This window comes from Centrocercus urophasianus, unplaced genomic scaffold (genome assembly GCF_019232065.1).
Source record: "Centrocercus urophasianus isolate 14NV4802_14NV808 unplaced genomic scaffold, USGS_Curo_1.0 seq_10, whole genome shotgun sequence".
In the NCBI taxonomy this organism is placed as follows: Eukaryota; Metazoa; Chordata; class Aves; order Galliformes; family Phasianidae; genus Centrocercus; species Centrocercus urophasianus.
This window is the reverse complement of record NW_024884142.1, coordinates 55,470,827-55,492,682: the sequence shown is the minus strand read 5'-3', so window position 1 is coordinate 55,492,682 and position 21,856 is coordinate 55,470,827. Positions and strand designations below refer to the sequence as shown.

At 37.3% G+C, this 21,856-nt stretch overlaps 1 protein-coding gene across 7 annotated transcripts in view; it reads left to right on the top strand.

Moving 5' to 3' along the window:
* The window catches only part of CCDC170 (coiled-coil domain containing 170), a 46,446-nt gene that overhangs the window by 7,635 nt on the left and 16,955 nt on the right, over positions 1-21,856 (top strand). For 2 of the 7 annotated variants that reach the window (XM_042816408.1, XM_042816416.1), the window contains 5 exons: positions 642-794; positions 4,958-5,089; positions 7,320-7,576; positions 11,429-11,573; positions 14,151-14,336. In XM_042816408.1, coding sequence (XP_042672342.1) covers positions 5,006-5,089; positions 7,320-7,576; positions 11,429-11,573; positions 14,151-14,336 — 672 coding nt within the window. In that variant the 5' untranslated portion in view covers positions 642-794; positions 4,958-5,005. The other 5 variants (XM_042816392.1, XM_042816382.1, XM_042816415.1 and 2 more) reach the window with 4 other exon arrangements.

Genomic DNA, 21,856 nt, shown 5'->3' with positions numbered 1-21,856 from the left:
ATTGTTATTCACTTTTTTTATGCTACCGCAATGTGAAAAAGAAATCCCAGCCCTGAGTGCAGTGCCCAACAATGTGGGCAAGAGGCAAGAAATAGGCTTGGCAGATCATTCAGGGTAGTGGTCAGTGGTTAATTCTTGAGGGCTTTCTATTTTGGTGGGACTTTTTTTTTTTTTTTTTTTTTTTTTTTTTTTAATTTTTTAATTAAATGTAATTTGAGAAAGGGAAGCAGTAGTAGTAGTGTTTGCAAGGATTGAGATTAGCTGTATAGTGGGAAAGGATGTTATTAATGAAGAAAAGTTGACAAACGCAGAATTGGAATGACTGACTTGAACAGCTGACTGTTTTTGAAGTGTAGGGGGAAGTATATATCTAGTAAATGTTGAAGTTCTGTTGATTCCAAATAAAGAGAGGTTTGCAAATTACAGGCCAGGTTCTAAAATGGTGGAAGCAGCGGTTATCTGGTACAAAATGAAAATGGGGTAGAAAACCATAATAGCAACAATGTCCTTATGTTGTTTGTCTTCTGAGGAATTGCTAATGAAGCCAAAGGTCCGAGTAGCTACTGATCTTCAACATTGTAAATATAGGTTTACGTTCTGTTTAGCACTGGAAGTGAAATGAAAACTACGTTTTCTTACAGGTAAATGGGAAGAGTTCAAAGGAGTCCATAATGTGAATGAGAGAAACCCCCCAAACCCAGACTTCTTAGAGCTGATGGAAGTATAAAACGTGAAGGCTTTTTCTGTCCATTGCCTCTGATTCTTTTAACACTTTGTTCACTTAACTGTAATCAGTAAGTTATAGTACTCATGAGTTTACAAATCTGAATTTTTCAAAGAGTAACAAAAGCTCCACATGTGTAATATAAATTGTACTCCTGTAGTAGTGTCATGCCCGATTAATTGCATTGTGTTGTGTATGACTAATAATGAGATTTATAAGTAGCTGCTGGCAAAACATAGCTGTTTACTTAAATATTAAAATATGCATGCTCCCTGCCAAAAATGCTATAATCATACCAGCCTTTTGAGTGTGACGTCACAATGATTGGCTTTATATTTGCTAAGGCACTTGAGAATGCAGAGAACTGTTTCTATAAATCTCGTTGAAACAGTACGTGTGAAATAGTAATTCAAGTTGACTTTTACACCTGACTTACTTTAAAACTCTTTTAAATCCTTCTTGGATTATGTGAATTCTTGAATATGTGTCTTTACATCTTTAACATGCTAATTATCTTAAAGATAATTGTGTGACAAATGTGGGATTCGGAAATTTCAGCTCTAATGGGCTTTCTTACATTGATTATTGCTGATGAACAAGACTCTTCATTCTTCAACCTTGCTCTGCAGTTATTTTTTTATTGAAGCTGTTTTGAATTTCTCCTTTCTATGGAGTCAGAAGTGACTGTGTTCGTTTAGAGAAGAAAATTTACATCCATACAGCAGTATAAGGATAGTTACTTATATAAATAATATAGTGTCACTGTCTGCAAGCTCCCTCCCTGGTTTTGGAGCCCTGCTATATTACAGAAGAAAACAAAACTTGGCCTCAAAGGATTTCACCTGGTTGTACATTGTGAAACAGTAAGTGGATAAGGTGGTAAGACAAAGTAGCAAAAAAAGATGGTACATGCCTTGCTTACTCCCTGAGAACTGTGATAATGTGTTGAGAAAATTAGGAGCCCTTTCATCTCAGAGATTGCTGGCTGTGTGTGACCATGAGCTGTTCTGCCTGTATCAATTTGGTTTGATGAAAGTGGTGACTCCTTTGTGAAACAGAAGGGCTGAGCGTCCTTAAGGAGATGAATGTGATTAAACTTGATGGATTTAACCCAGTGTCTGCTACTGAAATGAAGAAAGATTAAAGAGTTGACCATATTATAAAAGATAATCCAAAGTAGTTTATCTTCTGCTGCAGTCTGAACTAGTAGTTTTGTGTTATTCCTCAGGGAATTTTGTTATGTTTCTTGATAAAGGGTTATTGTACTACATGGTCACCTGTTTAGAAGACTTTCGGTTTTTTTTCTGTTTAGAATGGATAGGAACTGAACTTGCAGTTTATCTCATCCTGGAAATCAGTGTCAGTGTAGAAGAAAGCAGAAGGGCTACATGTCACACTTTAACTTCAAGATAATGTGTGCAAGAGTTAACCTCTGGTAAACTCTGGGTGCTCCAGGCTTCTGGCTTAATGAAACCTTAAAGAACTTGGAACTTTCTTATCAAGCTATCACATGGCTGTCTGCATAGGCAACACATTGCCAAAGCTGAGATAAGGAAAGGCATCTGAGCTACACCCTACTTGCTTTAAGAGAGGAAACTGCTGACAGGGAGTTCTTAGGAAGAGCTCTGTAACTCCATAGGGGACAATGAAGTTGAAGTAAATGTTACTGGCCACGGTATGTAAGCTGTCAAGACTGCTGCAGTACTTGAGAACTGAAGGAAAGAAAATGTGCTATTTTTTTTTGTTTTGTTTCTCTTGAGTGTTTTTTCTTCTTTTTTACGGGTTGAGAAGGCTTTCAAAGTGCAGTGTTGACTAGATACCCTGAAACACTGCCCAGAAGTTTCTGTAAAGTTTTAATAAGTTGTAAGCTCCAATTGTCAGTTTGTATGTTTTCAGATTTAACATGTATTGTTTTCAGCTAGATACGCACTCTGTTAATCAGATAACAGCAGCTGCTGATTATATCAAGCAGCTGGCATTTTGTGTATTTCCTAGCAGTCAATTGTGACAACTGTTACACGGACGATGGGAAGTTAGCTATGTCAGCAGAATGTGTACTTCTCACACTTCCTGTAGATTTCGTTTTGGGGAACTTGTTTTCTGACAGTTAAAAAATAAGAATGAGCAGGGTTCCTTATCCAGTGTCATCTTTGTGTGTTATAAGGAATTACTCATCTTGCGCAAGGAGGTTGTGGATGCCCCATCCCTGGAGGCATTCAAGGCCAGGCTGGATGTGGCTCTGGGCAGCCTGGTCTGGTGGTTGGTGACCCTGCACATAGCAGGGGGGTTGAAACTGGATGATCTTGGTGGTCATTTTCAACCCAGGCTGCTCTGTGATTCTGTGATAAATGAGAGCTGTGCATTCTCTGCTTCCTTATTTCCATTTTGATCAATGTGCAGTTGTGATAATCAGGAAGCTGAGTTCTTTAATTACATTATTCCCAGGTTACTGAATAAGGTTTTGCTCTTCCACCTCTTTTTCAGGAGAACAAAGTTTTAAAAAAAAAAAAAAAAAAAGTAGAGAAAAGAAAGGGAAAACATCAAAACAACTGGTGTGAATTAAGCCAGGAGTTGTCTCCCTCTGGGACCTCAGACAGCTGTCTTTATCCCTGTCATTCTTAAAATGGTTTGCGGTTTAGTTTGTTTTCTATTCATGGTGTCTGTAGAGTGTACAGGAGTGGGAACAGGCTGTTTGTGAGAAAACAATTCAGGCAAATTGCTAATGGTGTGTGCTCACTTTTTTTGTTGTTGTTCTAAGGTAAACTAATTCAGCTTCTGTTTCAATAAGGATTATACATTTTGTTGCATAGTCCACTGAACAGCAACACTGCTTAATTTCTTTCTCAAAATTGAACATTTCTGTGAATTGTTCCTAGTTGTTTGTTTGTTAGTCTTTAGAATCCCAATGTTTTTAGGGAATGGCACTCAAAAATATGGCTTTTTTTTTTTGGTGTATATGTATGCACATATGTGCCTCTGTGTGCTAATTAAACTCACAGAGGTTTTGGAGACACCTGATGAATCAGATCTGTCTAGCTTTTCTCTGCTTCACCTGCCCTTTAATACAACATTTGGTTGTATTCTTAATCATATTCCTCATTGTTTTTTTATCTGTTGCTCATTGGTGTTCATCAGGGAAGGGGTAGATTTGCATTTTACAATGCATACCTGCAAGCATTAGGATTGCAATTTTGTTTCTGTCCTGTGTGGGAGCTGATGGAACAAAAACCTCTTGTTCTGTCTTCTAACGTGTGCTTCCAGCATCACCTAAGAGACTTCTGTTCACAAAATGTTAAATTACATCATTTGTAGTCATTATCAATTGGGGGGAGGGGGAAAAATCTAATTAAACTCCTATCAAGATCTCAGGTCTAAATTACACCTTGAAAAATGCAAATAACAAAGGTTGAGAAATCCACCATGGTTGTGCTCTACTTTAGAAGAGCCATGCAAAAATGAAAAAGTGTAGTAAGAAGATTCTAAAAAGCACAGCGAAAAGAATTGAATTCTTGCAAGTGAATGAGATTGAATGAGATTGTGTTGGGAGCACAAAGCCAGCACCTACCGTCTGTCAGAAGGATGTAAGAATGGATGAAGAGAAGTCAGTGTGGTAATGGTGATTGCTGGGGAAAAAACACCAACGTTGTTCAGAAACCTGAAATTATGTCCAAACTTGATGGAGTCCAAAAGGACCTTGGCATACTAGAAGTAAGAGCACAACTGGGAAAGCCAGAAAGTAACTTTGAGAAGATCAAAGGCATGGATAAGGCATGGATTTGTCAACTTGGTAGGGAAGCAACAGAGGTAAGATATGAATGAAAGGTGCAAAATCATGAGGTGAAGACTGATGGTCTTTGCTTTTTTGTCACCGTTTCTTCCAGTATAAAAATTAGAGAGTATGCAGGATGACTTCAGTTGGAAAACAAAAGTGGCTCTTTGTACAAGACACTTGAGGACTCTCTTGTCAAACAGTGTTCTGGATAAATGCTGACGTGGGTCAAAGGAGGAATAGAGAGGCTTGTAGTAGAGAGATCTTCAGAGTGTAGTTGGCTCATGTAAATAACAGAAAAGCCTTTCTCTGACCAAGGGTACTTTTTTTGAATTTAAATATTAATCTTGTAACGACCATGTGAATGACTCTGCTGATGTACTCTGTACTGTTTAGAAAACACTGAAGCAAAAATGTTTAAAATTGCAATGTTTAAGAGATTGTCTTTCACACTGTCTTCTCAGGAGTCTTGTGATCGCTTTCTTTTGGATATTCCTGTCACCAGAGAGCAGATGAACCACTATCGAGCTGCAGCAGAGACTGCTCAGAGTGAACTAGCAGCACTAACAGTGAAGTATGACTGTGTCCATTCAGAGGTATACTTGAAACTATCTCCAAATGCTTCTCCAGATCTGAAGATTTTCTGTAGAACACTTTTGCAGAGAATAGAAAGTTTACAGAAAGTACAAAAATTCTTTGTTTTCTTACAAATTTTTTGTAGCACCTGAACCTTAAAAAAAAGAATATCAATGAAATAAAATATATTTTACCATAGTTAGTTGAGTATGGGAAATAAGAGCATTCAATACTGCAGAAGAATGAATTATCAATACAGTGTCCAGTCAGAACTACAGGGATGAGTATCCATCAGCTGAGCTTGTATTTGACCAGTTGATCCTGAAATTACTCCAGAGATCCTCAAAAGTTACCCAGGATCATTTCATATTTGAGAACACATACAGGATTTCATGGTCGCATAGAAAGAAGTTCTTATTGGAAATCTTGAATGACTTTAGTTGCCAAGATGACTGACTGATTTATAGACTCCTTCAGTGCTGTTCTTGCGAGGCAGAAGAATAGGCAAGAAGCAGCTGTTCATACTCTTGTTTAAGACCTTCATGACCCAGTTGAGGTCAGAGCCCAGTTATGCTGAATGCTCTTAAAATTCATGATATGAGATTATTCTTGTTTTTTTTCTTTCTTCTGCTATTGGAACTGACCACAGAGAGAATAGACAGAGTAAAAAATATCATATTTGGCAAATGAGGAGTTGAACTACAGAGAAATGTTAAGGTTATGAACAATTTAAGCTACCATAATTGGTCCAGCTGCCAAATAAAGCAATCCTATTGTTCCTTCAGCTGTTCATTTTCTTCCCTACACCGCCCCATCCCTTGCTTTAGTACAAATGTCTGTGTTGTGTTGTGGTGCGCTGGTATGGGGAGCTGATCCAGCAGAAAGATGAAGCCATTCCTTCTGGGTTGTTTTTCAGTTGGATCAGTTTCCTGATCTATTTTACCTCATTGCCATATGAATGTCCCTGATACTGCAAAGGAAAGAGCAAATTACCAATGTGAAGCCAATGAGATGGGGAAGGGACAAAGCTGCTCTTCTCAAAATCAGTGATGGCTTATGCCAGCTTCAAATGCAGTAACTGTTCAGCTGCCTTACCAGCTGGAATTTTACTCTGAGCATCTTGGCTTTGCTCACACCAGAAGCTTTTTTTTTTACCTCTTATACTGCAGCTAAATGTCATAAATATTCACTGCCTTATTTTTTTTGCCACATATTTTAACAGAAAGAGCATTTAATGTGGTTTAATTATTTGCATGCTAATCTTATACAGTAGTTCTACATGCGATATATTACTGCTGAGAACTGGAATTGTCAGGAGCTGAAACAATTCTTAGTGCCTCTTGTGGCAAAATGTTCACTGTAAATTGTGTTAAATTTAACAAAGTAAGACAACTGAGCTGGTTTTTTATGTACCTGATGCATGTGCCAGAAGCTCAGTCCTTTAGAGAAGCTTGTAGCAGAAATAATTCAGTGGAAATTGGTATTCTAACAAAAATTGGGAAAGGAAGATAAAGAAAAATGAATGAACTACGTGAGATGCTGGGAAGCTCCAGCATCATCTCTGGAACAGATTCTTGATGTTTGATTGTGGTCTTTCTCTTCCTCCTTAAAAGACTGTCTTGCTGTTTCTTTGTAAGTCTAGCTATATTTCATTGAATTATCTAACAAAAAAAGTAACTATTTGCTTAAGCTGAGAAGAGATTGCCTTAGAGCACAGCTCTCAAAAATTATCTTTGCATTTGGATATGCAGCAAGTCATCAAAAGGCTCCACCCTCACAAAACAGGATAGCATTACTGCGGCTTTCTGCAACGTAGACAGAGTAGTTGTGCACCAGAGTTGGGAGCAGGGAGGAAGCATGCAAAAAAAGAGGGAGTAGTGGTGTTAACTGCTGCATTGCATTGCATATGCATAGATGAGGTGGGTTAAGGTTATGCGGAAGAACTAAATACAGGCACTTTCTAAATTCTGATTTTGTTAACAGATTTATCTAACAGGCAGAGATTAATGTGAGAAATTGTATGTGACATGACACAACAGTGACTTTTTATTTCTGTATATTCTAGTGATGTGAAAATAGTTACCTCCTTCCACTTAGTCTCACAGCGGTGGAATCTTTTCTCACAGGACTGAATCTTTTATTCCAGAAGTATTTTTTCTTGTCATGTTATTGAAATTTTAATGTTTGTATTTTTCATCCTGTACAAAATTATTCTTCCTTTTAATGAGTTTTCTCATTTTCTATTTATAGCTTCTTGAACTCAGGTCCAGAATGATCTCAAAAGAAACCTCCTTTAAAGAGCTGAAGTCTGAAGCTGAAAGCTACAGGGAAAACAATGCTAGACAAGCATCTCTCCTCTTGTCTTTGCAAACTCGAGTTCGGGAGACAGAAGAAGAGTTGAGTGTGCTTGTGGCTACTAAAAAACAGGCTGAGCTGACAGCTCAGGCAGCATCGAAGGAAAACTGGGAGCTGAAGGAGAAACTTCATGAGCAAAATGCCAGACTTAAGTAAGATTAACGTGAGATAAAAATTTCTGATGACAAAAAGCTGCAATGGCCAACAGAAAATAAGGTGATGGGCAGACTTAATTGCAAATCTGAGTTCTGTTGTGTTGCTTTGCAAAGCAAATCTGAGTTTCTGTTGTGCACTTGAGTGTGATTGAAGGTATTGAAATTTATATCTTGGTTTGAGTTGTTAGACTTGAAATGGGGCTTTGAGAGTTGTGTCCTACAGAGTAGAAACGATCAAATGAATCAGCTTGGTTAAACCACAGTATTTACAAAAAATTAGTGTGGAGGACTGTTCGCAGGATGCAGCAGAAGCAATAGGTATAATTTCCTTATTCAGATGTTTCCAAGTGTGGCACTGAGGAAAAAAGGCGCTCTGTGCCTTTTGTAGCACAGCTGTGATGTACAGTACCCTTAACTACAGCTTAGTGCTCTGGCCTATCCTCATCATGTGCTGCCTTGTGGAGATGTTACCTGTCAGATGCATGGGCCACATGGTGATGAGTGGTGGAGCTGCTGCCCCGCTCTTGTCTCTTTCCCCTCATCTGTGTCACAGCTGGAACTGATACAATGTAAGTGAATTTCTTTCTTTGTATAAAGCTGTCTGTGAGGAACAGTGTAATGAAATTATGGTATATTCTTACCTATACCGTAACAGGGTAGGGTATATCTATTTAGATATGTGTAACTTGAAGAAGAAACACCACAATCTCTAGGAATATAGTTGTTAACATTCTTCAAAGAGTTTTTTTTTTTTTTTTTCTTGTTTGCCTCACTCACTAGGAGAAATCTGTCAAAATGTGTCAAAATTAACCTGTCATTACAGTGATAGGGTCAGTTTTGTGTAGCATAAATCTGTTCTGTATCTCCCAGTGTGGTCCTGTCATCTAGCTGGCTGCTCTCTTTTGCCCGTGTCACTTGTACCAGCACTTCCATTTGTGTTGCTGCGTGGTTGTCCAAAGGGTCTACTCCAAGAGAAAAATAAACTTAGTTTAAAAAGCTTAATTTCTGGCTCTACCAATCCCAGGTCTAGTTAGCTGCACAACTTGGTGTACCACCAGACTGCTGGCACAAGAGAATGGTCAAGGGGAGGGTGAGTCTGTTCTTCCAGAAGGAACAAATGTGTTGGATAAAACTGATTGTGAATCTAAGCTTTCAAAGCTTTTTCTCATCCTTAACTGATGGTTACAGGTGCCACTTAATACCAGTCAATGTATTAACTGTAGTTACTTATTCTGACCACTTTGGTTAACGTGTAGCTGTTCAAATTAGATGTTCAAGATTTTAATTCAAAACCACAGGTAAAAGGAAAGAGCAAGCCAGTAGACATGAAATACACATTCATATTCTATACTTTTGGGATAGAGTTGTGTTTAATAAATTGTGTAATCAGCTTTCAAGATGTACTCCCTATTAAAAATGGTACTTTTCTGCTCAACATGTGTATTGCCAAGGTATTTTTAGAGCCTGAACTGTGAAGAGCTTTTTTCTATCCCCTCCCCTTCTCTATGCTCATTAGTTCTGAAGAGCTAACAAAACTGTGAAAGAGCTGTGTTCTTTTTTTACCTGACTGCCTATCTTCTAGGTGCTGCCACCTTTAAGACTGTTCCGAAGATAATTAGGCTGTTTGTAGAGTTGTCAAGTATGTGCTTCGTACTTCTGATTGTTTATTTTTAGAAGCAGTCAGTTTTGATGATGATGTACTTTGATTTAAGGAGAGTTTGCATGGTTCATAATCAGGCTAGTACAATATTCTAATATGAGCTCTGCTCTTAAATAATGCCTCCTATTTTATTATGTTGGCTCACAAAGTTAGAGGTGGATGTTGGTGGTATAACTGCAGAGGTTGAACCTTCCTGACAACATTCTGTTACGTTTTGTTGCTGTGTGACAGATGGCAGCAGAGGGGCAGTCTGACAAAATGGTGTCCGTCATGGAAGTATGTATGAAGCAAAGGTGTGTCACTAAGTAGAAAAAATGGCACCCAGTGGCATTCGTCAATGCTGATGGAACATTTATGGAGATCAAACAGTGGCTATCACCACAGTGAGGTGGTATGTTCTGCGTTGCAGCAATAGCGCTGTCCTAGCAGCTATGAAAATGTGAGTCACTTCAGCTGGTGCAGATTTTTATGAGAGATGTTGACAGCAATTGTCAACAGCTGATTTCCCTCCTAAGGCTCCAGTTCAAAGTTTTACAGCCATCTATAGCCAGTTAATGTGTGTTTGCATTCATGTGCTTTCTTTAGATGTCAATGCTGCTTTTTGATTATGGAGTGATATGAGTGATATTTTGTGCCTGTTTCTTTCTAGAGAGGAAGAAATTAGAAATGTAGAAGGATGAGCCCAGACATGGCTGACATGTCCACCTTAAGAACTTAGTGCAGAGCTTTCATAGGTGCTTAACAGGTTCAGTAAAACAGTTGCTTTAGTCAGCTTTGGTGACGATCATATCTTGCAGTTTGGTGATATATCTCATTTTATTCCAGTGTTGAAGTCTTTGTGAAGACCTTGCTGTAGAAAGTACCTTGTTTCTCACCTGGAAACCTGATAATTTGTCTCTAGCTCTGAGAGTACTTTTACCACTGATTATCTCTCTCTCTCTCGGGTGTAATTGGAGAGTGAATCTGAACTGAAAGTTGTCAGTGTTGATTCTATGTTGTATGGCATGATCTCTGAATGCTATTGTGATTAACAAGTGCTGTGGACAGCTTGATAGCAGTTCTTTCCTGCAGGATCTTTTGGCAGGTATACTGAAGCTGATGTCCAAGGTGTGTAAGCTGTTCCTCCTTCTAATAAAAATGGTACAGGAGTTGATATTTGGACTACATAAATTATCATTCTAAGCTTTTTTGGGGGGATTATTTATGTTAGTTATTGTCTTTCTAGTTCTACAGGAGTAATGCTCAGTGTTAACAGCATCATGAGCAAGATGTAGATCTACATGTTTGCTATCTATGGCAATTCATATTTTCCAAGCTGGTCCCCAACTCTGGCAATGGGAAGAGTATAAACAAACTTATACTACTTTGTGAGCTGTTTCTTCTTGAAGGGAACACTTAGAAATGGATACCTGCTGGTGATGTTGCTACCTTTAGCAGTAGGACAGATACACGTTTCATGTGGGGTATCTATCCAAATGGTAGGCATCTTGTGAATGCAATGAAACTGAAAACAGATAACTACTTTTTTGGCATAGTTTTGTGGTAATCCCTTTATATTTTCTTTCTTTAATGGATGTCTAACCTGTGCCCAACCTGCATTTTTTTCCCCCTCTTCACTTGCTATTTACCCTGCAGTTGTGGGCAATATTACATGGCAGAATTCTCTGTGTATAGCAAGGCAGTTTCTGCTTTTGCCAGTGATCTTCCCCTCAGAAGTCTCTGGATGTCCTATACTTCCCCTGCTGTTATTTTTAACAACACGGTCAGTTTCATTAGAGGCAGATATGAAGTGCTTTTAGTGTATTTTTACTATAATTTGATCGATCTCTTCTGCTTAGTTGTTTTTTTTTTTTTTTTTTTAAGCATTTGCATGCAACCTCCATTTCTAATATTGTGAGGGCTCTGTTCATTGATACTACCTGGTTCATGTCTTTTATGAAATTCTGTACTGAGAATGCAGTTGTAGAAGATGCTTTAAAGTGCTAATCAAAGACAATTATAAGAAGTGTTCACACACAAAGCAACTAACTAAAATTATTGTATTAATATATATGGAGAATTATATACCGTGTAATTTTCATTTTGCTCTGTATGAAAGCCAGAAATCATCTTGGGATATGTTTGCCTAGAATTCTGTTTCAGAGAACATTTATCCTGATATATATATATATTTTTTTTGGTCTAATTAGCAAATATTTGAATGATTGTGAAGAAAGCAAGACAGAATCTTATAAGATGAGCAGGAAGTATGAAGAGCTTGTTACACAGCTTTCTGAATTCTTGGACGCAGACATCAAAGAAAAAGAGAAACCAGAGGAACATTTAATGTTAAAGGTGATTATACGTAGGCAAGAGTTTTTTTTTGTCATACGTACAGACAAGATTTATTAAAACCTTTTACTGTGTTTTAGGAACTGTCTCGCTCCAATTTATAGGAGGGAGATGAGGTTCTTTTAATATCTGTATACCCGGTGTGAGATTAAGAAACAACGGTTCATATGTTGTTGCATCCACTTTATTACTAAAACCTAATCAGGGAGACGGGGAAGGGAAGGAGGGCCATAGACAAGATGGAAAAGAAGCAGGAGTTGCGTAAAGCGGGGATAGTCACCAGCAGGATCCAGCAGCGGTCCCGGTGCACGGTGTTTGAAGGTCCTGGGCAGAATGCAGCAGAAGACGGGGAGCAGCAGCGTGGCCGGCACTGGGCAGCAGGCAGGTAGACGAGGAAGTCGAGGAGCCAATTCTTGAAGCAGCAACAGCGGTCAGGCAGCAGGCTCAGGAGAGTTCGACAGCATGCCGGAGTCACCTCAATCTTCAGGAATCCCTCCGTTCTTCATGAGGAATCTGTTGTCAGAAACCTATCCTCGTGGTTTTCAGTTCCTCTTTTATCCTCCTTGTTCTCCTGCCTACGTGACAAGGATGGGCCTTGAGCAAGAGACATTGAGTACCCGCTGAGATGGCCATCATCCGGAGATAAGTCCACACAAAGGAGCACTTCACAGCTATTTAGCTGCAGCTCATCTCGCTCTCGTCGCCCCTGGCCTTGCCCATCTGTGTCCCCCAGACAAAGGAGCTCACAACCTTTGTCCAGGACTTGCCTGGACTTGTTCATCTGTGTCCTTCAGACAAAGGATTTCACAATCCTTGCTCGGGACTTGAACAAGTCCATCTGTGTCCCCAGCAAGCTTTGAAACACAGAAGTTTACAGAATAATCTCTTACAGGAACATATACAGGAATAACTAAATTAGCTTAATTAAAAAAATGGCCTGACAAACAGAATTCATCCATCATAGAGAACTAATAGAGGAATATTTGGTTATCAAAGAAATAATGCAAGTGATGAAGATGGGAATTTTTGTGTTATATCATGTCACTTAAGACAAGTTTTTCATGTTGGTCTGATTTTTGAAGGTGCTGAATACTAATTGACTTCAGTGAACTCAGTTTGGTCTTATCTGTAAAATATTTTATCAGCCTATAGTTCCTAAGTACAACCTTGATTAAATATATGGTTGAAAGCTCTTGTGAAAACATTAACAATGGAAATCACTAGGTGACATGTAAATTCTACTGCTTATTTTTAACATTAATCTCAAGCTGTCATACCATGAAGTAGAAACATCTGAAATGGTACTTGCTAAGACAATCTTAATCATACCCTTTAATGGTATAAATCACTACATGGTGTTTTGAAATGTGAGCATAAAACTATATTATTTCTTTTGAGAATATTTCTGAAGTTCTGAAAACAGTGTTTCCATTTAGGAAAATTATTTATGTACTCTTTCAACTCTTCTAGATGCTGTTGAAGGACAATTTATCTTAGTTTTATTATTTTTTCCTATGTTCTATCTACTCTCTCCCTATTTTTCTTCACTTGGAAGCACACTAGGTATTTTGAGAATTTCTCTTTCATTAGATTCATACTGTAAGTGTTCTGGTTATAAGGATCACTGAATGAATTAAGACTATCTAAATATGTGTCACAATGATTTACTACGGTCCTTGCCCTCATAATATGGCAAGCATACTCTAACTATAACAGTGTAATGAAACTTGCACGGTTATCACCAGAGGCAAAGATATTTGTATTAAGTTTTATCTCTTACATGCTTCAAATTAATCAAATAACCAGAGATTTTTAAGTATATATTGATTTCCACCCCCCCCAATGTACTAATAGATCTAGTTGAGAAATCTATTTGCAGCTCGTTAGGAAAACTTAGTTACCAGTCAAGGTATGTTTTTTGTCTGTATGCACTCTCTGAAGTGCCCATATTTATCTTTCTTAGAAATGTACTGTGCATAATGTACCAAAATAGCCTCAACAATCTTACTGGAACTACTCTTTTCTCCAAGGGGCCAGTTGTTCAGCGCTGCAGCCCAGCAGGTATTTGGCCCTGCCCTTGAATATGCTCAAGAAATAGCTGTTGCTAACTCAAATTGCCCTTTGCCTAAAGCGTTTCAAGCCTAAAATACAGCTTTCAGTTTCTTATTCCAAATGAGAGGCATAAATCTTAGCAATCCAGACCAAAACAGTCTGCTCTTCACATGAAGATGGTTATATGATCTGTTTTCATTTTCCGACCTGCTCCACGTCAAGTGTGGATACTCCTAAGTGTCAGTAGCTCTCTACCCTTTATTAGCTCATACAGACTATGTGGGAGTAAAGCTGAATTACTTTACACTAAACAGATGTGGGTTTCTGTTGGAAATATGGACCTCCATTGTTTTTCTGCTCTTCTACAAATAAATAGTAATAAATAGAACAGCACAATTATAAATCTGTCACAGGGGCCTTGGAAACACTGTGTCTGTATTAGGATGATTAGGAGCTGTATAGTGTGATGAATAAACATCATTGTTAAATGCTTTAACAAAGTTACCAATTGCTGAATTCTCTCTCTAGGCTTGTGAAATATATAAAGAAAATCTGGCACTAAAAGCTCAGGTTGCTGCCCTTCAAGACGACATCAATGGCCATGAAATGGAATCCAAGGCTAGTAGAGAAACTATCATGAGGCTTGTTTCAGAGGTGACCAAAGAGCAGAAAAAGGCAGCAGGATACTGTGAAGACATGGAAAAACTTAGTAAGGTACATAACTGAATGATGTCTATGTTTGTTTAATTTGAAATTTTGAAGTGAAAACTAATTTTTGATAGGTGTTGCATGAGGAAAAACTACTTCCGATAGATTTTCAGTGATGAAGATCTATTCAAATTATTTTTAACTTTTTAAAATTCTCAACTTTTTAAAATTTTAAGGATATATGGAGATTAAACATCAACATGCAAGATAGGACTAACTTAGATTTGATGTCTCCTACATTGCATGCAAATTGAAATTTTTGCTTTCTTTCTGTTGTTGTAGCCTTCATTGCTTGCACAAAAATTAAGCAGATGCTTTTCCAACGCAGTGTGAATGTATGAGTATGAATGTATGTAAGGCACAAGCATAGAACAGTGGAATAAAAATGCACTTTAAGTAATATTTAAGTGACATTGCAATTTTTCTGAGGATTCTTTTACTCAGTTTCTTCAGAAATTCTAATGACATTCCAAGGAATTAATAGTGTTCTATTTTATTCTTCCTATTTCTCCTAAGAGTCTGCAAGTAAAGTGTCTTGGCTTTCAGACAAGCTAGATTATCTCGTTTCACTGCATAATAAACACATATTTCATAAATATTCAGTTGACTCATGCTCAGTAGGTGTCTTGTAGAAAAGTACTTATTTAGTATGAAAAGCCCACAGAGGAAAACCATTCAGTAGGAATGATGCTGAAATGAGAACTGTAAGTGAAGTTGTAAGTCAAGTACTCACTGAATTCATTTAGGTACAATTTGGAAAGAAAAGGATGTGATTTAAGGCTTTAAGTGCTCCAAGAAAACTTGCCATTAAAAATTTTGGTTCATTGTGAAGGGTGGATGAACAAAGTGAGCTATTGCAGCAGTTTTCTTTAATGCTTTGTACTTTGAGCGATATCTGCAAGAACAGTTCATTAAAACTATAGTGAAAACTTCTTGCAGGTACTAGGACTAAAGCTGATGACCAGAACTTAAGAATAAAAGATGAAAGGCTAAAGCTGATAAATATATAGCTGAGTTGTGTGAGTTTGTAGAGGTTTCAGCATAAATAAAACCTTGTGCAAGTAAGTTTTCAAAATTAATATACATTAACATTTTCTTCATCCCACCATTTTTTTTTTTCCTGAAAAAATGACCACAATCATACACTTTAAAGGATAAAGTGTTCTGATTTTGCTGTAGGCAAAATACTTAAGAGATGAAACAGAGCTGAAAGCATGCTTTTGAGAAGAAAGAATTTGTTGTAGGGAAGATAAATGCTAAGTACCATGAGGGTCATAAATTTTACTTACTGCTGAAAGTGTTTCTTAACAACCTATGTAAAACTTCCTAAGACTCAAATTGCAATGAGAATGAACCTGGACTGAAAGCCTAACTAGGCCATTCTGAGAACCTTTTGTTCCCGTATAAAAAAAGGGGAGAGAGAGGTGAGTGCTTACTAGGTAAGCCATGAAGAATGGGGAGACACTCTAAGCGGGGATGAGGCTTTGTTTATAATTTCTTTTGCAAGTTTGCTCTGACTGCCGAAACTTTTCCAGAGTTGGATCAGTTAGCTGAAAAATGTTTTCCTGTCATTACTGTGTGTGTGCCAAGTGCATAATTTAATCCATTCCTACAGAAATGTCCTGCTAAATTATTAGCATTGCCTTTCAAATGAAGAGTGTGTGATCCTGGCTTACTGAAAGGTTGCAGATTCCTACAGTGCTTTTTCAGTTTAGCTGCTTAAATTTGCAGATACTGAGTAAATCTGCTGAGAAGGTTTTTGTATTTAAAAAAAAGTATGTGAAGAAATTCAGTATGAAAAACTACGCAAAACCCAGATTTTTCATTTCCATATGTGAGAGTACATATAGCATTTCTGCTTCTTCTGAAGGTTCTCGTTATAAAATCATAGAATCATAGAATAGCCTGAGTTGAACAGGACCCCAAAATCATCTAGTTTCAATCTCCTCCTGCTGTGGGCAAAGTCACAGTGTCCTGTGTTATAGGAAGAGCATCCTCTGATCTCTTTTGTTCTGACTTTTTGCTTATGGCTTGAATAAGTACATGGATAGAGTTGCACACTGTTCTATGTTCACTTGTGAAAGACCAGCAGAAATCTGTACTGTCACAGATAATAAGCAGGTGTTACTGGCCTAACAGCACATTGGCTATCTTCTGTATTACAGATAACGATGGTGTTCCATTTGCCCCAGCTTTCTCTTTCAAAGTTCTTAGGTGTACAGGAACCAGCACATAACCTTTCTGTTCAGCAGTTGTGTCAATTTTCTCCGGCAAGACACAGCCGCATTCCCCACCTCCTCTCTGAACTGTTGCTAGTTTTTCTTGCTGATTTCTTGATGTTCCTTGGAATGCTTCTGCACTCCTTCTCTTGACCAGTTGCCTCTCTTTATGTCCCAGGAGGAAGCATCTGCCGAATGTGCAAATAAACAGATGATACAAATTCTTGATGAAGAAAATAATGTCCAAGAAATATTAGCAGGATATAAGTTGTATATGTGAGAGTTATTCAGAGTATCTTTAGTATATTTGATTCTCCAGTATTTGTTGCAGTCAGTTGGTTTACACTGGAGAAACATTAGCAAGTGAATGATAATTGTATGTGTTCATCTGTCAGCCTCGATGCATTACAACTTCAAAGCACCAAACAACATAAATATCAAAGCTAATAAAAAGCAATAGGTAGCTACAAAGCTTTTTTTTTTTCCCTTGTACTTTATTACTTTTATTTGGAATTTTTAACTTCCCAAACTGCTGACTGAATATTCTGAGAGCTTCCTCTTGCAATTCTGTAAACATTGTGCATATACTTATTCTGGTAATGCTGGATATCACATTTGACTTTGATAGAAAATTGTTTTTAAATGCTGCCCAGACTGGAACGTCTTTTTTTTTTTTTTTTTTTTTTCTTTTTCTTTTTCTTTTTTTTTTTAATTTCTGTGTGTTCGGAGAGTAATTACTGGTTATTAGTCACAGAATTGCAGTGAAGAATCATAGAATCCTTAGACTTGGAATGGACCTATGAAGACCTTCTAGTCCAACTCCCCAGCAATAAACAGGGACACCACAGCAAGATCAGGTTGCCCAGGGCCTGATCCAGCTTTGCCCTGGAAGTCTCCAGGGATGGAACATCAACCACAACACTGGGCAACCTGTTCCAGCGCCTCACTACTCTCACTATAAAAGACTTTTTTCTTACATAGAACCTAATAACATTCTTTGATCATGTCTGTCAGTCTTAAAATAAATAAATAAAAATCTCTAACCAAGATTCTCTCTAATGCTTAATAAATACACAGTACTACACAGTACTGTGTACACACACAGTATAGTTAAACTATAGAAGATGTGTGTATTCTACCAGATGGATTTGCCATTCATAAAGCATTACCACTGATGAGCCACAAGAAATGGTAAATTCGGCTTGTTCTTTTTTTCCTCATCTTCTCTGATGGTTCAGCCTGGAAATATTTGTGTTTCTGGACTGTTAATTTAAGCATCTGTTTTGCAAAGATGTGTGTCACGCAATGTCTGTAAAAATAACATTTGGAATATAATCAAGGAATACAAATGTATCTGCATGTGTTGCTGATGCAAAATTAATGTCAAAACAGCTTTTTATTCAATAGTAACTTGCATTAAATTTTTAGTTAAATGTATCTAAGTAGTATCTTACATGAAATTATTAAAATTGATTGTGTGAAAACACAGTCAATTAAAATATATTTTTTATTATTTAAAGAATTCAAATTGACATGAAAAACATATGTCCTTTTCTCATATACCAAAATATTTTGATTGTAGGATATGTGACCAAATGATTTTTTTTTTTTTTTTTTTTTTTTTTTTTTTTTTATGCAAGAGATAATTGCTTTCTCAGTTAGAATTTTTAAGATGTCACTAAGGAAATAAATACTAGGGACATGTTTCAGCAGATTTGTCAAATATTTTCAGTTTGAATCATCAGGGAAGATGGAAGATGAGAACATGCTAATTTAGAGGCCTTGTGATATTGATTGCAACAGGAGATATGGCTAGTTTGAGAATTCATCTGGAAAATACTGGCATTTACTTTTATACCTACTGTTCTTGTCAAAGTAACTTGCTTTTTTTTGTATTTATAATTGATTTAGTATACTATGATCCTTCATGAGGTGCCAATATTAATAGTTTTTATGTAAGTTCAAATATTTTCCTCTCTTCTGAAGACCCTTTCCACTTATTTAACCTAAATCTCTTGGAAGAGATTAAAGTCAAAAGGCCCAAGCTTTCCTCTGCAAGTATAACAAGTTACTGACTTGTGGTTGTGACAGGGGTTGTAGATGAACAGATGCTGGTGAAGGAGAGCAGTTATTTAGGAATCTGTTGCATTAGGCCCAAAAGTCAATGTCTAAGCTGTGAGAGTGGCCAGTGGCTTGTGAGTAGGAAAGCATCCAGCTTCTTACTCTCTCAGCTACCTGATTCAAGGGTTGCATTTCCATGTTAACAGCTAATGTTGCTTCTACATGAAACAACGATTGTTTCAAATAAAATCTCATTAAATCCCTTTAGAAAATGATGCTGTCAGTTAGTTGCTTCGTCAGTAGTTCCTGACGTTCTTTATGTGGGACAGCTGCATTGCAAAATCCAGGCAAGTCTCTAGACACTGTGTATGACTGTTGTAATCAAGTATGTCTGAACTTCCAAGACACCCTCAGCTGTTTTATAAGCTTTCAGGTGGGTACTCACCTTCTTACAGTGTAGAATTTCTCCTAATGCATCCTTAAGCACTATTTCTCTTGACACCCCGTGCCTGTTCAGTATTCAAGAGACATTTGGGTAATGCCCTCAGTGACTTGCTTTGACTGTTGGTTATCCCTGAAGTGGTCAGGCAGTTGGACTTGATCTTGGTAGGTCCTTTCTGGCTTAACTACTCTACTCTTACTGTATTCATCAGAAGTGATAAACTTGCTTTTCTTTCTCTGCTAAGTTGTTTGTTTTTCCCACTACAAGTTTTCAGTTTGACATTTCCATCTGGTTGAAGTACAAGTTATTTTTAAATCTGTGGAAAAAAATACACCCCACAATTTCTTTACGCTATAACAATGCTACTAAAAGCGTCTGAATTTCATTGTTTTATTCTACAAATAGTGGGATCTTGACTTCACAAAATAGGTAAAATTTTTGTCAGAAATTTATATGGATTTATAATTTTCCCTAGATTCTTTTATCTGCAAAGCTGATACTATCTATGAAAATAGCTTTCAGTAGAGATAATTCTTTGTAATTATGGAAATAATAATTTTGTTTGACATTTTAAAAATGTCATTCAGGGTACACAATTGAGATGACACATTTTAATAACATAAAAAGTTATAATTTTGATCAAAACCTAGCAAATAACCTCATCTAGGGGAAACTTTGTGAGAACTGACATTTGAATCAGGGGGTAAATCTATTCCTCTAACACCACTGGTGCAGCTTTCTTATTGCTTTAGACACAGCTGAGATAATTGATGGAGTTGGGTAATGCAGCTGTGTGATGAGGGACTGTTTATTGTAAAGTCTGGCAAGGAGAAGGCAAAGAAAGAAGTCTGACATTTTCAGCACTGATGATTCAGTTTCCTTTCCAGTGAGAAACTGTTTTAAGTTTTGCTCCATGAGTAGAAACAGTGGAAGACAGAAATGAGTGTAGTTGGTTCCAGAAAGATTGCTAATTGATGTTTCACAGCTCTTCTCTATGGATGTTCAATGGCAAGATCTGTGCAGTGCTTCTGAAGCTAAATGTTGTCAAACTTGCAAGCACCTGTGATTTATTTAACATATAAATGGAGAATAAAATGTGGCTGGATACCTTCTAGTCCACATATGTTAAAAATTAAAGTAAATCAAAATAAATTTACTCAGTAGTATGAACTTCAGCAAAACAATTGTTAAGGCAAAAAATTCACAATAGTCAGTACAAAAGGATAATTTTTCTTCCTTCTTTTACTTTTTTTCTTTTGAGGTTAAGATGAGAGCTGATGCTGGCGCTAAAAATCATCGTCATGTCATTTGCAAAGCCACAATAATGACTTTTAAATAGGGTGAGACATACTTCTGTGATGTCACACATGCACAGTAGGAGAAAAACAATCTTTAATATCCTGTTTTAATCTGATGGATTAAATGAAGGCAGAGACTTTCTTTTTTGCAATACATAGTTAGGTAACTGAGCAATTAAGTTCATGTTTGTTTATACCTATAACAAAAAGCTCAGTGCTTTTGGGATGTGAACCTATTGTGTCGTCTTTGAGTCTCGTTCAGTTGTGGTGATGTTTTTTTTTTATTAGAGAAATAATTTTATTTTAAAGCAATCATGCATTGTAGATATAACTAGAATTTTGTAAAGGAGTTGGTTAACATGCGGTAGTGGAAATGCTAAGCCTTGGCTTGAAGAAGTGATTGACCACCTAGTAGGAAGGCAGAGCCAATCCAAGGGAACTGCAATGCACCTGACTGGTCACAATGGATGGAGCCTGGATCACCCCTTCCCAGAGCTCATTTAAGAGTTGGTTGTAGAAGCAAGGGTATCTTGCTGGAGATCCCTCCCTAAAAGAGGCATTCTGAAAGTAAGAAGATTCTTTTGTTTCTGTGCCTGTTGCATTTGAACAAGTTCAAACTTCACTTGCTGCAGCATAGGACCTTGCCGCTTTGTTATCATTGCTGCGCTTGTCATCGTGTTGTGGCATTAAACGTACGTAGAAAAGGAAGCGCTGAATAGATTTATATGTACAAAACAATTGTAGTAAAAAGCAATTACACAATAATGGGCTCTGAATTTGTTGTTATACATTAGAATGAGATCTTGATGTATCATAACTCTAGAACAAAATCAGCTCAGCAGCAGTAGGAAAAAAATAGAATATTATAAATCACTAGGAGGTAAGAGAAAATGCTATGATATCATTGCTGAAACTTATGGTGTGGCTACATCCTGAACACACATGGTTGAAAGAACATCTGCACGCACATGCGGAAGAAGGAATCACTGAGTGCTGTAAAATAGAAAAGAGCATTTCTATATCTGTAAGTCTGAGTTGCAGTTATTTTGAGGTGAGAGAGAATTCCAAGGAAGCAATTTATGCTTCCTGTCTTTTTGAGAAGGCTGTTACTGCTTGCTCTTGGAGGCTGGCTGTTGCAATAAATAAACCTTTGGTCTGAATGGAAGTAGCTTTTCTTAAGTTTCTCAACTAGGTTTCGCTCTGTGTGAATTAATTATATCTCTAGAGAGGGATCAATAGAGTGAGAACATGTATTAGAATATATTATTAGCTGAAAGACTTTTAACCCTTCCCATTTTTCTTCTTTCATACATCTGTTTCTCTAACACAGTCACATCTCCTTGGCTGTTTTGCAGTGTTAAATGCAACTCTTTTATCCTTTTCTTGTAAAATAGTCTCTCTCTTTCTATGTTTGTAAAGTAGAAATAATTTTCCCCACCTGTTGTAACTTGAGTGCAATCGACGTGAATACACCTGAACTGTTACTGACTACGTTAGTTCTCAGGA